General features: G+C 35.1%; 1 protein-coding gene across 2 annotated transcripts in view; it reads left to right on the top strand.

The window, feature by feature from the left end:
* LOC144971008 (NF-X1-type zinc finger protein NFXL1-like) overlaps positions 1-5,168 on the top strand; it is a 47,313-nt gene extending 42,145 nt beyond the window's left edge. For both annotated transcript variants that reach the window (XM_078911289.1, XM_078911290.1), the window contains exons 18-19: positions 394-576; positions 2,072-5,168. In XM_078911289.1, coding sequence (XP_078767415.1) covers positions 394-576; positions 2,072-2,299 — 411 coding nt within the window. In that variant the 3' untranslated portion in view covers positions 2,300-5,168. The remainder of the gene's footprint in view (positions 1-393; positions 577-2,071) is intronic.
* The last annotated feature ends 9,572 nt before the right edge of the window (positions 5,169-14,740 follow it).

Below are 14,740 nucleotides of genomic sequence, written 5' to 3'. Positions count from 1 at the left end.
TAAATTTAACTTATCCAGATGTTATTCTAATGTTAGAAAAAAACAAACAATTGTGGAATGATATTAAATTTGAAACAAGGTATGCCTGTCCTCTGGATAGTTTAAAAACTGTGATCAACCAAGAGTTGTATTATCTAAGATTTCAATATGACCAGTAATGTTTTCTTACTCATTGTTTTAATGATTCATTAATGATATTATTGATAAATCACTTTGTATTCTTCATAGCAAAGGCATTTAAAAGTAACAATCCTAAATTAACTTTAGCTTTGTTATGTTATAGTAATTAAAATAAAGGAATGAATGAATTTATTTATTTCTTAATTAATTAATTTCTTTATATATTTTTATATTTATTTATTTACTTTAAAGAAATTTGGTTCACATTTTCAGTTTCCTTGTGGTCACCCTTGTGGACAGACCTGCCATCCTGGTCCTTGTCCAAATGTTGGAAACTGCAGTAAGAAAGTGACAGTTAAGTGTCGATGTAAGCGAATCAGCAAAGTGATTTTGTGCAAGGAGAAGGATACATTAGGCAAGCCAGATTGTGACGACAAGTGTGAGGCTGCCAAAAAGGTAAATTTGGAATTTTGTGTATTATTATAGTCTTTTTGAATTTTTTTTCGTAATGGGACACTTCAGATCTGTTATATTTTATAGATAGAATCAGTATATACTGACATTTTTTTAAAAATGGGCCAACTTGGCCAATATATAATTAATTTATAAATAAAACTTTGATTTTAGGATCTGAAATTGTTCCACTTAACTGTTTTGCATTCATTATATAGAAAATAATCTGTCAGATGGAATTTTCCAATAAATCAGCTCTGCTGACTAAGCAATGTTTAATTCTTAAATTTGTCTGTATTTATTTTTTTAACAACATTTATAGATCGCTATCTTGAAATGCAAAAAGATGTGTATAAATGTTTTATTGATTACAAAAAGGCCTTTGACCGTGTAAAATATGAAAGAGTTATTGACATTCTGCAGAAGTTGGATATAGATGGCAAAGACATTCGACTCGTTAGAAATATTTACTGGGAGCAAAAAGCGATTGCTCGAATTGATAGTGAGGTCAGCGAGTACACACACATACAGCGAGGTGTGAGGCAAGGATGTGTCCTTTCTCCCGACCTTTTTAACATCTACAGCGAGTTCATTCTACGTAAAATACAACTGAAGGCAGGAGTGAATATAGGGGGACATATCATCAACAATCTAAGATATGCGGATGACACTGCTCTAATCGCAGAATCAGAAAAAGAGTTACAACAACTACTCAATAATGTGGCCAAACATAGCGAAGATATGGGGTTAGAACTCAATGTGAAAAAAACAGAATGTATGCTTTGAAGCAGAAATAATGTTAAACCAAATTATCCTATCAAAACGATGAGATCAGGAGAGTTGAAAGTTTTACATATTTGGGATACATTATTACATCTGATGGTAGATCCACCCATGAAATTAAAAGAAGAATTGCTTTAGCAAAGAACACATATAATCAATTAAAGCAAATCATGAACAACCACAACATTGAGATGGCAACAAAACTCCGGATAATGAAATCATACGTGTGGTTTGTGCTTCTTTATGGCAGCGAATGTTGGAAGATTAACAAAGAATGTGAACGTAGAATAACTGCAGCCGAAATTTGGTTTTATAGACGCATTCTTAGAATCTCATGGAAAGATAAAATAAAAAACAAGGAGGTATTAAAAGAAATTGGATTACGACCAACTTTGGTAAACACCATCAGAAAAAGACAGTTAAAATTTCTCGGATGTATTTACAGAAAAAACCGGTATTGAAAGATTGTACTTACGGGTAAAGTTGCTGGGAAGAAAAGAAGAGGGAGACAGAGGATAGATTACATTGACAATCTGAACAGATGGATTGGTGGAGGAGGAACAGGAATCGAGCTATTGAGAAGATCTGAGGACAGATATGGTTGGAGGGACATGATCGCCGATGTCTGCAACAGGCCTGGCACTTGATGATGATCATGATTTATTTTTTTATGGTCCACTGTAATCATTTATTGTTCAATTTTTTCACTTTACAGAAACTGAAGGATAATGTTGATGAGAAACAACAAGAGGAGGAAAAGAGAAAAGCAGAAAAGGAAATGGAGGAGTTTGAACGTATGATGAAGGGTAGGAAAAAGAGAACTAGGAAGCAACGTGAGGATTTGGCTGAAGAGTCTATATGGCAGCAATATAAAATGGCAATTATTTCTGCTGTCTCAGTGGTCGCGGCAATGGCAGTCTTTCTGTATTTCCAAGTACAGTAAAAGCTTTTTACGCTTAACAAAGCTCAGTAAAGTAAAGAGCTGAGTAAGCTTATTTTTAAAGATCATAACTACCTTTTGGCAACTGTTTAGGAGAACCAAATTTTTTTTTTAATACTTGTACCGTTTAACACTAAATTGCACTATCAATGTTGCTTATCACAATCGGCAAAATTTGTAGTTACTGTCTTTTAAAATATCAGAATTTGGAGACACTATAATGTTTTCTTCCTATTATGTAAGGGCATCTCACTGATTGCATGATTACATGACTTTTAGGTTAAGTAAGCTTATTTTCCCCTTAAGTGATAATAACCCCAATTCTATTACATTATACATGAGATTGTATTTTGAAATTGTTCCATGATTTTTACATTATAAAACAATTGGATCAATGTGATAGTGATGGAAATTTTAATTGTCTACTCGTTTTATCTTTTGTTTTCTTTTATTTCATGTTGTACTTAACTTATTGGCACAAGTTAATTTATGGTTTTCAGAGAAAGTATGCATTTGACATGATTTGGTAGCAATATTTTCTATTTGTAGTCTGGAGACTGTTAGTAAGTTTACGCTCAGGGAATCGTTTTCTTTTTTCCTTCTTTCAATCCAATCCAATCCAAACTGTTGCAGCTTCAATACTGAAGGTTATGGCTCTGAATCACAATAATTATTTCCTCCTGTGACAAGTAAATTTCTCAGAACTGTCAGAATTTCTTAAGTGTCTTTATCAATGAATGCTTGTGTTTTAAATATATTTTTCTGTTGGTATATTTTTTCATCTCTGTGAGAGAGATTTTCTTTTTGGAGCATGCAATAAGCTAGGGTGAGATGATTCATTCAAAGCTTCACAGAACTGCAGGTATGTGCCTAAATCGCTCCCTCCTGGTTACAAGGTCAAAACCATACTGCCAAGCCAGTCTAACCATTATTTATGCTACTTTTTGTACACATCGTGCTTGAATGAGACAAGTTGGTTTTTCCCAGCTGAAAACATAAGGGAGGCAACATAATATGTTTGTATTTTTGTGTGAATTTTAATTTGTGGCTTTGTGGTCCTGAGGTATGACATTCCCCTTCGTTCGGTCTGTGGTTTGAAACCCACTGTGAGTGACTCGAAGTTGAGTCCTTTGAAATGACTCATTACTCACATTCAGTCACCATAAGTCTCGAGTTTAAAATCATTACCTGAACCTGGCTGGTAACAACTTCGTCGCTGTCAATAAAATGTGTAAGTGGGCCTTAGAGGTGTCATATCTCATCCTACATGTTCAGTGCTGTTGTTTGGCTGGGCCTTCTTGTACAGCGCTTAAACATAAAATCTCATTTTTTTTAAAAAAATCATCACTGAAATCACTGTGAAGTTATCTGAATGCCTCCTTTCTTTCTTTCACTTATTATCTAATTCCTACAGTTTTTATGAGACTTGGGATGACTTCAGAATAAATCTGGGATCTACTATTTGACCCAAGAGGTCTATCTAGCTGTCCTTTATGTTGTGTGCCATATTTCTTCTCTAAGGTTTGAAATGCCATTAAGTTAAAAAAGTAAACTAAAATGGTTCCCTAACAGAAAAGAACTAGATAATCTTGATTATCATTAGATGTTGAATTCAATTAATTAATTTGAACTTAGTTTATTTCAGTGTCTCTATCATTTCATTACGTTCTGGAATCACCTTTTATTAATGTTATTTATTTTATTTATTACTATATGTAAAAAGTTCAGATCTAATCTAATGATTCTTTGTTGTAAAAGAATAAAGAAGCTTGGCAATTTTTCAGCATTGAGTGAATGAATGGTTAAGATTTTAAATTTTTATTTATTTACAATGGAGCACAATAGAGAGTGAGTAAAGATTTTGAACTGATTGAAACAAAAAATTGCAAAAGTGCAACATCAGAGATACCATCCATTCGCTGATGTGACAGATCCTGTACTGGTGTCTCAGTGGAGAATTCAATGGTCGAAATGATTTTCCTTGATATATGGTGTAGTCGTCATGTTTCGGACTCACAACACAAACCTAAATTAGGTCCTTGGGTTCAAGACGGTGATTCGAGATCTTAACGTTTTGCCCTTAAGAAAAGTGATTTCTCAGTTTCCCATGCGATAGATGGAGTTTCTCTTTTGGTGGAAGTTTCCCTTTTTATGCCAGAGATATTGGGATATTCCCCCAAGCTCCATTGATCTTATCACTCTAAAGGACATCAACAACTGTAGTTGGATTCAATTTCCTGGTGAAAATGACAAGAAAAAAACAAGATTTTTTTCCCTTGTAAATTGTCTTATTCATGCTAATGTTACAATAGATATGTTTTGTAACAATTCGAATTTATCAATCAGGTGGATATTTTGATGTTTTACCTAGCCGTTTCAAATTACTTAATTCAATTTACTTCTGTTTTCTGTTTGAATCAGTTAGTTTTGTCTTACATTTTTGGTGTGCTTGTATGTGCAGATCTACAATCTTTCGCCTATCCCATTATCCTTTACTCTGAAATTAATGACCTAGGAGAGTTCACAGTCAAAACAATAAGATATATATTTTTTGTATATTTGTGTGACATATTTGATATTAGTTATAAACATGCTATTTATTATTTTTGGGCTAATGCAAGTCAGCAAGTCAATAAATTTTATATCTCACTATTTCAATTTTATTTGTTGTTTTAACACAAATGTGTATTTGACGTTCATTTCTTCATTTCACACGGATGCCTATGAATTTGTTATTCATTATCGTTGTTTTCAAATAATTGTCATACACTTGAGTTGAAAGTTCATTTAGGTCAAATGTTATACAAATGGTTTGTTAAGGGCATGTGATATAATTGGATAAATAAAATATAAAAAATTTATGGACTTATTATTTTAATGAGTTGTTAGTTGTTTGGACCATCTAATCAAATATCATTTCTATTGATATCAAATCTACTCTGGGATTCACAAGTGAGCTCAACTCTTATAGGGGTGATACATGTGTAAGCAGAATGCATGAAGGAAGCCTGAAGAGATGTTCTGTGGCTGTCTTCCATTGCTGTTTTTCGTAATTCAGTTTTTGTAAACTGATAAAAATGCGTTAAGATGCGTTAAGTGTCAAATTAATTGAATATAACATTCTTATTGTAGAAAAGAAAGTTGGATAACCTTGTTGGTCAATCCTTTAGAGAACAAATCTTGAGGCATTCTAATGTGTTCTATCTGTATCGTTTCTATTACTGTTCTCACTTTTGTGTTGCTCATGTGATTGGTGGAAATTCCTTCAGTTTATTGACCTCTCATAGTTGGCATGGAAGTCACTTGCTGTCTTCTACCCCTTTATATTCTTTTTTCCATATTGACTTACTTGACTTATGCCTCTTGGCTCCTGGCGAAGCGTATGGCCTCAACAGCACTCTTCCATCTTCTTCTGTCCTTGGCACAGACCTTTGCATCGCTCCATATTGCTTTCTGTCTTTGTCTTGGAATTAGATTATTTGGTTATGTCCTGGCCCTGACTGGAGTCCTTTATAATTATGAGCAAGAAAATTTTGCACTTTATTGAAGTGATTTGACTCAGGTTATTTTCCTTTTAATGCGTTCAGCTCAAGCAAATTGCGAAGTAACAAATGAAACCTGATATTTTCAAAGGTTCCCTTTATTATCATGTCTGATCAGTATAGATAGTATGCGCTTGGCTAAGAAATCCACAACATTACCACCCGAAAGTATGACCGACCAATATGCAAAACTATGTGAAACCTTAAACGTTTATAGTCTGGTTAATACAGTTTAGTGAGAATTACTCATAAACGGGGATGGCAAAAAATAACAACAAAGACCCGAGTGACGTCGGTAAGTTGGCAATTCCTCTATTTCTGCAAGATGTTCATCACTTTCTCGCCAATAGTCTCTAATAAGTCGCCAATATTATCCCGATGTCCGATCTTGTAGGTTAAAATACTAAATAAAAGGAAAAAATGGAAAGGCTTCGAATAGAAACAGCATTGAACTGTTTCCATCCGAAGATTTCCATTTTCACCTTTTTTTTTGTTAGTATTTTTACGATCCCATGGTTCAGGCAGCCCCCATCACTCTATACTTAGCCTGTAGGCTCCGAAGGCTGAGAGTCTCTCTATTGAATGGATCAAATTTACAAGTTATCCTCCGTTGTGAACCAGAAACAGAACATTGAATTTTAACTCAAAACGATGACATATTTATTACCAAGATGAATACAGATAATTTATCGAAATAAGAACAAGCAAATTTTGTAATTTTCATTATATATTTAGATATTTAAAGTTGATTTTCTGCGTCTCGTTTGGTGGGACTCAAAGCCATATGACGCGATGAGCTAAAAATCAACGAGATTGAATGTTCCATGTTTTTAAAAAAATGAATATTTATTGTCGTAATTGGATTAATGGCTAAATTATCCGATGACCTGTTAACCGTTTTTGAAAAGGTACCGTATCAGTGGTTGTTGTTGTTGTTCTCTTGGTGATATTGATGATTATTTTCGTTATGATGATGTGAGGTCTAAATTTAAGTTGTAACACGACACAGGAAATATCCAACGATGGACGTATTAACTCATCAGCAAGGAGGTGGGGGGGGGGGGGGTAGAGAAATAAAATTGATTATACCAAGGAGAAAAAGAAGAGGAGGACGATGGAGAGGAATATGAAGAGTATATTGAGGATATTGAAGAAGAATAAGAAGGGAGAAAAAGGAGGGAGCAGCAGGGGGAAGAAGTAGAAGAAAGATCTAGTGCTGGTGGTGATCGAGGAGGATTTGGAGGAAGAGAAGAACAATAAGTAGAAGGAAGATTGAGATTTGAAGGAGGTGCAACGACAGCAACAACAGCATCAGCAGCATCAGGAGGAGGAGAGAGATGGAGCATCAGGTTAATAACTTGGTTAGAGCTCTCTTTTTCCAACTAAAAAAAGTTGTTTCCATTAGACGGTTCATGTCTGAGGATGTGACCAAACACCTGTTTGTGTCTCTCGTACTATTGAAATTGGATTATTGTGATACTCGGTTGTTTCGCGTTACGCAATATAATCTGAGACGTATTCAGATTGTCCAGAACAGCGCTGCTTAACTTATATTCATGAAGCGTAGGTGCGATTCTGCTCGACCTCTGCTTCATGGCCTGCATTGGCTGCCTGTTGAGAAAAGGATTAAATTCAAAGCTTGTGTTTTAGTATATCGTTGTCTTGAAAGTATTGCCCCTTCCTACCTTTCGGAACTAATTGAAAAATATTCAAAACCCCTTACGTTCGGCCAGTGATTCCAACAAACTAAGTATCCCCCGAATACGGAAAAATGCTGGAATGAGATCCTTTTCTCTTTTCGGACCCTCTGTTCGGAACGTCCTATCACAGAGCATTCGTGAAAAAGAATCTTTGTCCATTTTTAAACGTTCGCTTAAAACATATCTGTTTCGCTTATAGTAGATTGTATTGTGCTGTGTTATGTGTGCGCGCGCGTGTGTGTGTGTCTGTGTGTGCGTGCTTGTGTGAATGAATGCGTATGTTTCGGCCAAAGTAATTTGTAATTTAAGCGCTTAGAGTTTGGTGTCTCGGAATTATAACGCTATATAAGTTTTATAAGTTTTATTGGTATAAGTAGACACTCGGATTTTCTAACAGTTTTTACAACAGGACACTTGTGCATCTATCATTCGTTACCGACGTATTTTCCTTCCTAATCGAAGCTATCTCAATCTCACAACAATGGCTGCCACATTGTTGACATTGAAGTTATCCCACTTTTTAGTCAGAGGCTAACGATATAGTACTCGTCAAACAAGTAACCAAAAAGTTAGGTTAAGGGGTCGTGATTTCAGTGATTGGTCAGCTGACATAAGAAGCAATTTTTTCAAGTCTTTAACTAACGTCTGTAACTGTAAGTGTTAGTCCGCCTTCATAAGAACGGGCCTTGGTTGGTGTGCAAGTTTCAAAAAAAATTGGCCAGCAATGAAAACAAGTCTTTATTGGGAAGGAGGGGATGAACCTGTATATATATATATATATATATATATATATATATATATATATATATATATATATATATATATATATATAATATATATTTATATATATATATATATATATATATATATATTATTAGTAGTAGCAGTATTAGTAGTAGCAGTAGTAGTAGTAGTCGTCGTCGTCGTCGTAGTAGTAGTAGTAGTAGTAGTAGTAGTAGTAGTAGTAGTAGTAGTAGTAGTAGTAGTATATTTTGCAAAGTGGATTTTGTAACACTGAGGCTCGGTAACCACAGGACCAATATTCACCAACGTTTGCAGTGTGTTTAGAATTGACATGAAGATGCGTGTATTATGGCATTGATGAGACATTGTGATGATTTTATCGAAAGATCAAATCCGTTTCGTCAAATCCTAGGACTTCATATATATATCTATAGATGTCGCTGGTCAAATCCCATCGAAAACGAACGACATGATTTTTAGCACGTGGGGTGTGCCTCAACCTTCCGATTAGCGATTAGCAAGTATGACATTGAGGTGGTAGTACTTGCATTGAATCGATTCCAGTTTGTGGTTCCTCTCATTATTTTGAATACAATCAATTTCTTAAAATTTCTATGACTCATTATCCGTCCTTAACATATATATATATATATAATCTTGGGAAAAGCACTTTGTGATATATTGTAACAAGAGTACTAGTAATTGCTACTGTCACATTTAGCTATACCAAAACCGTGATGAACACAGGCTCCTTTGACCTTGATCATAAAGGATTACACATAAACACACATACACTAACACACAGACACACACACACACACACACACACACACTTATGTATATTATTAAATAAATTATCTAGAAACTCGTCTCAAAGATGATATGCACTGGGAAGATACTAGTCAAACAGATGAGTAATTCTTGATCTAGAATTTTATGGGAGGTATGATTCGCTAAGAAAGGGACATTGTGAAAGGAAAGTGCCAAGCATAAGACATATGAAAGTGAATATAATTTCCTTGGTCCTTTCGTGTACAATGGTAATGCATGCCTTATTTAAGAATGTTTCATTATGATAGGAAACTTATCCCATAAATTCCGCTTTGTGGCATATCAGGATAATATGAGAATAGTAACAGAGACCCGATGCAGTTTTTAGTATATTCATTATTTCCGAGATATAGTCGCGAGAGGGACTCAATATAGTTACTACATTTGAAACCACCCTTATTTTCTTTTTTTTTTTTTAAGTGGTGGATGGTGTCGATTGTGGAGCGTCCATCTCTAGACCAGGCGGAGGTGCCGTAACAGTCGGATCGTGGGTTTTGAGTCTATTAATTGTACCCACGCACTTCTCTACTCACTTCATTTCTTGTTATACGGGCATGGTGCCAAAACTAATATTCAAATGAAAAATTGCGGTTGATTGAATTCTTCTTTGTTTTTGCTTGTTTTTAAGTCATTTACGGCGCTTGCGACACATTTAGGTGATTTCAGCGCCAGTAAAAAGGAAGAAAATGGCATAGTAAAAAAACTTATAGATTTATGATTAAAAGCACACTAGAGAAGAAACGCAAATGGAAATAGCACAAATAGGGAACATATGAAGATTCCAATCGCATTCTAACATTGTGCATAGTTTGATATCACCTAAAAGTCTCATCCTGTCACAAGCACAGGTCCCCACCAAGAGGAATACACTCAAGTATTCACACATCATATGTTCAACATGATATAGAGATGATTTACAAGGGAACAAAAATAATCTCCCAAAACTATAAGTATATAATCCACTGTTTCCCTCCCAGCCAAGGACTCCGGCCAAGGTCAGGACAAAACTTAAGTAATCTCATATTAAGACAAAGAGAGAAGGCAAATTGGAAAACAGCTAAAGAGGGATAGAAGACGCAGTAAGTGCCTCCTTGCCCACTACGGGAGGCCGGGAACCCCACCACCATCAGTGTGCTCAGTTTGAGATCTCCTAAAAGTCTCATCCATACATAAAAACAGAAGGACAGAATCCGGCTAAGTATAAGAATACACTTAAATGCTTACAAAACAATATTGCAATACATAACAGAGAGATGAGTTACAATGGGAAAATATAATCTCCAAAAATTAATACTATACATTTGACTGTTTCCTTCTCAGTTAAGGACTTCGACCAGGGCCAGGACAAACCAAGTTATCGCACTCTGAGACAAAGATAGAAAATAACTCGGAAAACCCATATAAGGGGATAGGAGACACAGTAAGTGACCTCCTGCTCACCATGGAAGGTCAATAGACCCAGAGAAATAATGTAACTTTATTTTTGTTTGTATTTAAGGGGTTTACGGCGCTTTCGACGTATTTAAAGATAAGTAAGACAAAGGGAAATGGGTTAAATAGAGAACAGATGTAGATTCCAAGAGCACACTGTCAGTGTACTAAGTCTGAGATCACCTAAAGGTCTCATCCTGACAAAAGCACAGGTCTCGACTAAGAGGAATACACTCAAATGTCTAAAAATCATTATATTATTATACCCCCCCCCCCTCCCAAAAAAAAAATAATAATACAGTGCGTAACAGAGAGATGACTTGCAAGACAGTAAAATATCTCCCCAAACACTATACATTTGACTGTTCACAATGACAAAAAGCACGAGGAAAACAGATATATGGGTATAGAAGACAGAAAGCGACCTCCCTGCTCATTATGGGATGTCGGAAAAGTATATAACTATTTAAACTTTTAGATCGGTCTATACAAGCCAGCTTATAACAATAATATATGTGACCCATCGTCTTAAAACGGTATTATGTTGGGCTTGTTTAGATGCTAAAAAATTGAAATGGAGTAAAAAAAATATGAGACGTGGGTTACTTTTATACGTTTCAATGAGGACAATTGATATGGTTTATTCAAGTGATAAAAACTAAAATGACATATTTCTGGTCATTTTAACTTTAAAATCAGTTTTAGGTATCTGCTTCACACCGACATAATACTGTTCTCAGGCGATGAGTCTCACACACACACAACAACAGCAACAATAACAACAACAACCGTTGAGATAATGACAGCTTGAAGACTGTTTGCATTGGAAGTTGTCTTATTTAGAATGCAAAGATTAATTTCAAGTTGGATTACAGATCACATGAAATACATCGTCGTCCGTAAGGACGAATATCATCATCCGTCGTTGCCGTACGTAAGGACAAATAGTAATACTTTCACTATTCGTAATTCAAACTAAAGTTGGGCATTATTCCAGATTGTTTTCACTGTGCAAGATCGCTCGCGCTGTGCGTGTGTGTGTGTGTGTGTGTGTGTGTGTGTGTTTTTTTTTTTTGTTTTTTTTTTTTTGTTTGCTTCTTTTTTGGGTGGTGTTTTTGTAAGCGAGGATGTAATTAATCATCTCTCTGGGTGATCAGTTTCGGTGTTTCCCAATATTTGAGAGTTCTGATGGTCATAGGCTAGGCAAAGAGTATGCTCTTTCTAACTGTCTTTGTTGTGAACCATCTTCCTTTTCAAGACACTAAAATACCTAACGTCTTGCAAACGCTTTTAAATCTTCACAACTTTCGTAATATACGAATATAAGGGTAAGAATGACTGCTAAAATATGTATCAGATGTGAAAGGAAATATTTTGCAATTCTGTAATAGATAAGGACGGATAGTGTCATGTTTATAATCCGTACTCCACACGAAAGCAGGTCAATATACCGTGTACTGTTTGACTTTACAAGATTCGATTCTCCAAGAGTGACATGCACTATTGACTTTATGATAATGTTGCGTTAACAGGCATAAAGGTTTGTCTTGGAACAATGCCTTTTTACTCTATCTGACTGGGTTTAAGGGAATAGCAATACATTACCCCTTTAAATACCAATATAACTCTACATAGGACAAATTCCAAAAGTCGTGTATTTTATAGCGATTTTCCACCGCATAGATTCGTTTAAAATAGCTTTATAAAAACGTTAAGAGAGGACATTTTAAGATTTTTCAATTGTCAACGTGTAATAGATCCGTCATCAAGATAACAGCTCTTATAAATACCCTTAAATTACATGTATGCAAACTTTTTAATTCCTTTACATTAAATATAAGTATTGAGGTAGCCGATCAGATAAAGCATTGTCTACTTCGTAAGCATGGGCCTACACATTAAATCTTGCTATACCGTCATATTTGTTGGTTTTTTTTTTTGGGGGGGGGGGGGCTGGAAAGGTTGGCAGTATAGCAATTATTTTCACTATACACCGTTAGTAAGTTTACCTTAAGAAGAGGTTGGAGGTATTTATGAGTTCGGTTAAATAAACTAGTACTGTAAGTGCGAATATACACTCCGTTGTCGATTTTAGGACAATAGCAATGCTATACTGATTGCACTTTTTATCTTAAACACGACTGTGTCATAAGCATAGCTATTATCTAACTACTTATAGCCTTCAATTGGAGGACAAACGTAATTCAACGCCTCTTTATCATCGGTCAGATGACAGCTAAAATTTTATATGAGATATAATTCCTAATGTTTATAGTTTATAATGCATTCGATAAGACGAGAGCAGAGAATCTTGAAGACAAGAGGACTAAACGGAAGGCTGGCATTCATTTAAGCCTTGAACAAGTCTCCTGCCCTACTTTTGAATGCCTCAGAATTCGGATTGATGTTCCACACAAGACGCGATACTGTTTGTTTTATTCTGTTTTAAAGGGTTTTACGGCGTTGCAACAAATTTAGGTCATATCAGCGCCAGTAAAAAGGAAGTATATGGGATTATAAAAAAGTTCTAGAATTACAATCAAAGTACCCAAGAATAAGTAAGACAAAGGAGAATTAGTTCAAATAGGGAACCGATGCAGATTCCAAGAGCACACTATCAATGTACTTAGTTTAAGATCACATATATGTCTTATCCTGATACAAACACAGGTCCCCTCTAAGAGGAACACACTCAAATGTTTACAAATCATAAAAATGTAAAAAATGAATAAGAATACAGTGCACAGAGATGATTTCCAAGACAAAAAAATATCATCTCCCAAAAGAAATTCTAACTATACATTTGACAGGGTATCCGACCAGGGCCAGGATAAAACCAAGTAATCGCATTCCAAGTAAAAGACAGAAATCATTTTGGAAAACAGATATAGGGGGATAGAAGACACAGCACTACGTGGGTCCCTGCCCACTATGGGAGGCCAGGAACCCCACTCAGGACCCACTGCTGAAATATACTATAAAGATCCGAAAAGGTGCGTATGAAACAGACAAAGCAAGAAAGTATAATACGAGAAAAAAAATCCCACAAAATCAATCTTGCTCCCCAGTGGAGGAGGACTGATTCTTTGGTTAGTTTTTATTTTCTTTTTTCTTCCTCGCTTTGTCTGGCACTGTTTCATACACACCTGTTCAGATTTTTGTCTTACATCAGTGCCCGGTCCCTAGTTTCTCAATTTGAAATATACTATCTTACACAATACTATTACTATACAGTCCACTAATAATAGCTATCAAAGCGCTTAGTGGGTCACAGGCAGTATACATATACATAATGCATACCAAAGTAAAAGATATGGGAGTAGTTTAATATTTATCTGTCAAATGACAAATCCTAGTCTTTACTGTCAGATTAATATCATCTTGATATAAAATAAAAGTAAACAGCGAGTTTCCAATATTTTACTATGCTCAATGCGCTTTACTATGCTTCATTTAGCCTATATCTTTTAGCAGACCTTGTGCAACCGAATTTCTATTCTATTCATTACTGGCCACCTGCATCTTAGTCGAAACTTTTTAATGGTAGATTTATAGTATCCTTCACAGGCAGATACTCCTTTACACCTGAGTCAAGATGAGTAACGAATGCAACACGCCTGTTTCAATGGTTCAACATGACGGCAAGAGTTTAAAATTATTGTCATTCATTAGGTTACTACCCATACTCAACATCGCTTGACTATGTTTGTAAAAGACAAGACCTAAATGCTTTGGCTTCCTTAGCAAAATATGCATAATATATGTTTTTTTTTCTCCAAATACATCAATAAGACACTCTTTTTCTCGGGATGAACAGTTGAAAGAGGGAAGAGTATAAAACTTATGTCCACAAAAGGAAAGGATATATATTAAAACGTATAATCTTATTGTGTGAGTTTTTCAGGTCTGGAAACGTTTGATTGATGAAATGGTATAGCGCAAAAAGTTTTGAATTCGTTTAAAAATAGACTTGACAAATACTGAAAGGAGCAAAACAAAAAAATACTATATGACTTCAGACAAAAAAATACTATATGCAACAGACAAAAAAAATACTATATGACTACAGACAAAAAAATACTATATGACTTCAGACAAAAAAATACTATATGCAACAGACAAAAAAAATACTATATGACTACAGACAAAAAAAATACTACATGACTACAGAGAAAAAAATATATGTAACAGACAAA

This window comes from Berghia stephanieae, chromosome 4, assembly GCF_034508935.2.
Source record: "Berghia stephanieae isolate SIO BIC M18660-M18661 chromosome 4, UCSD_Bste_1.3, whole genome shotgun sequence".
NCBI lineage: Eukaryota > Metazoa > Mollusca > Gastropoda > Nudibranchia > Aeolidiidae > Berghia > Berghia stephanieae.
Note: the sequence above shows the minus strand (reverse complement) of the source record. Positions and strands in the feature narration are given on the sequence as shown.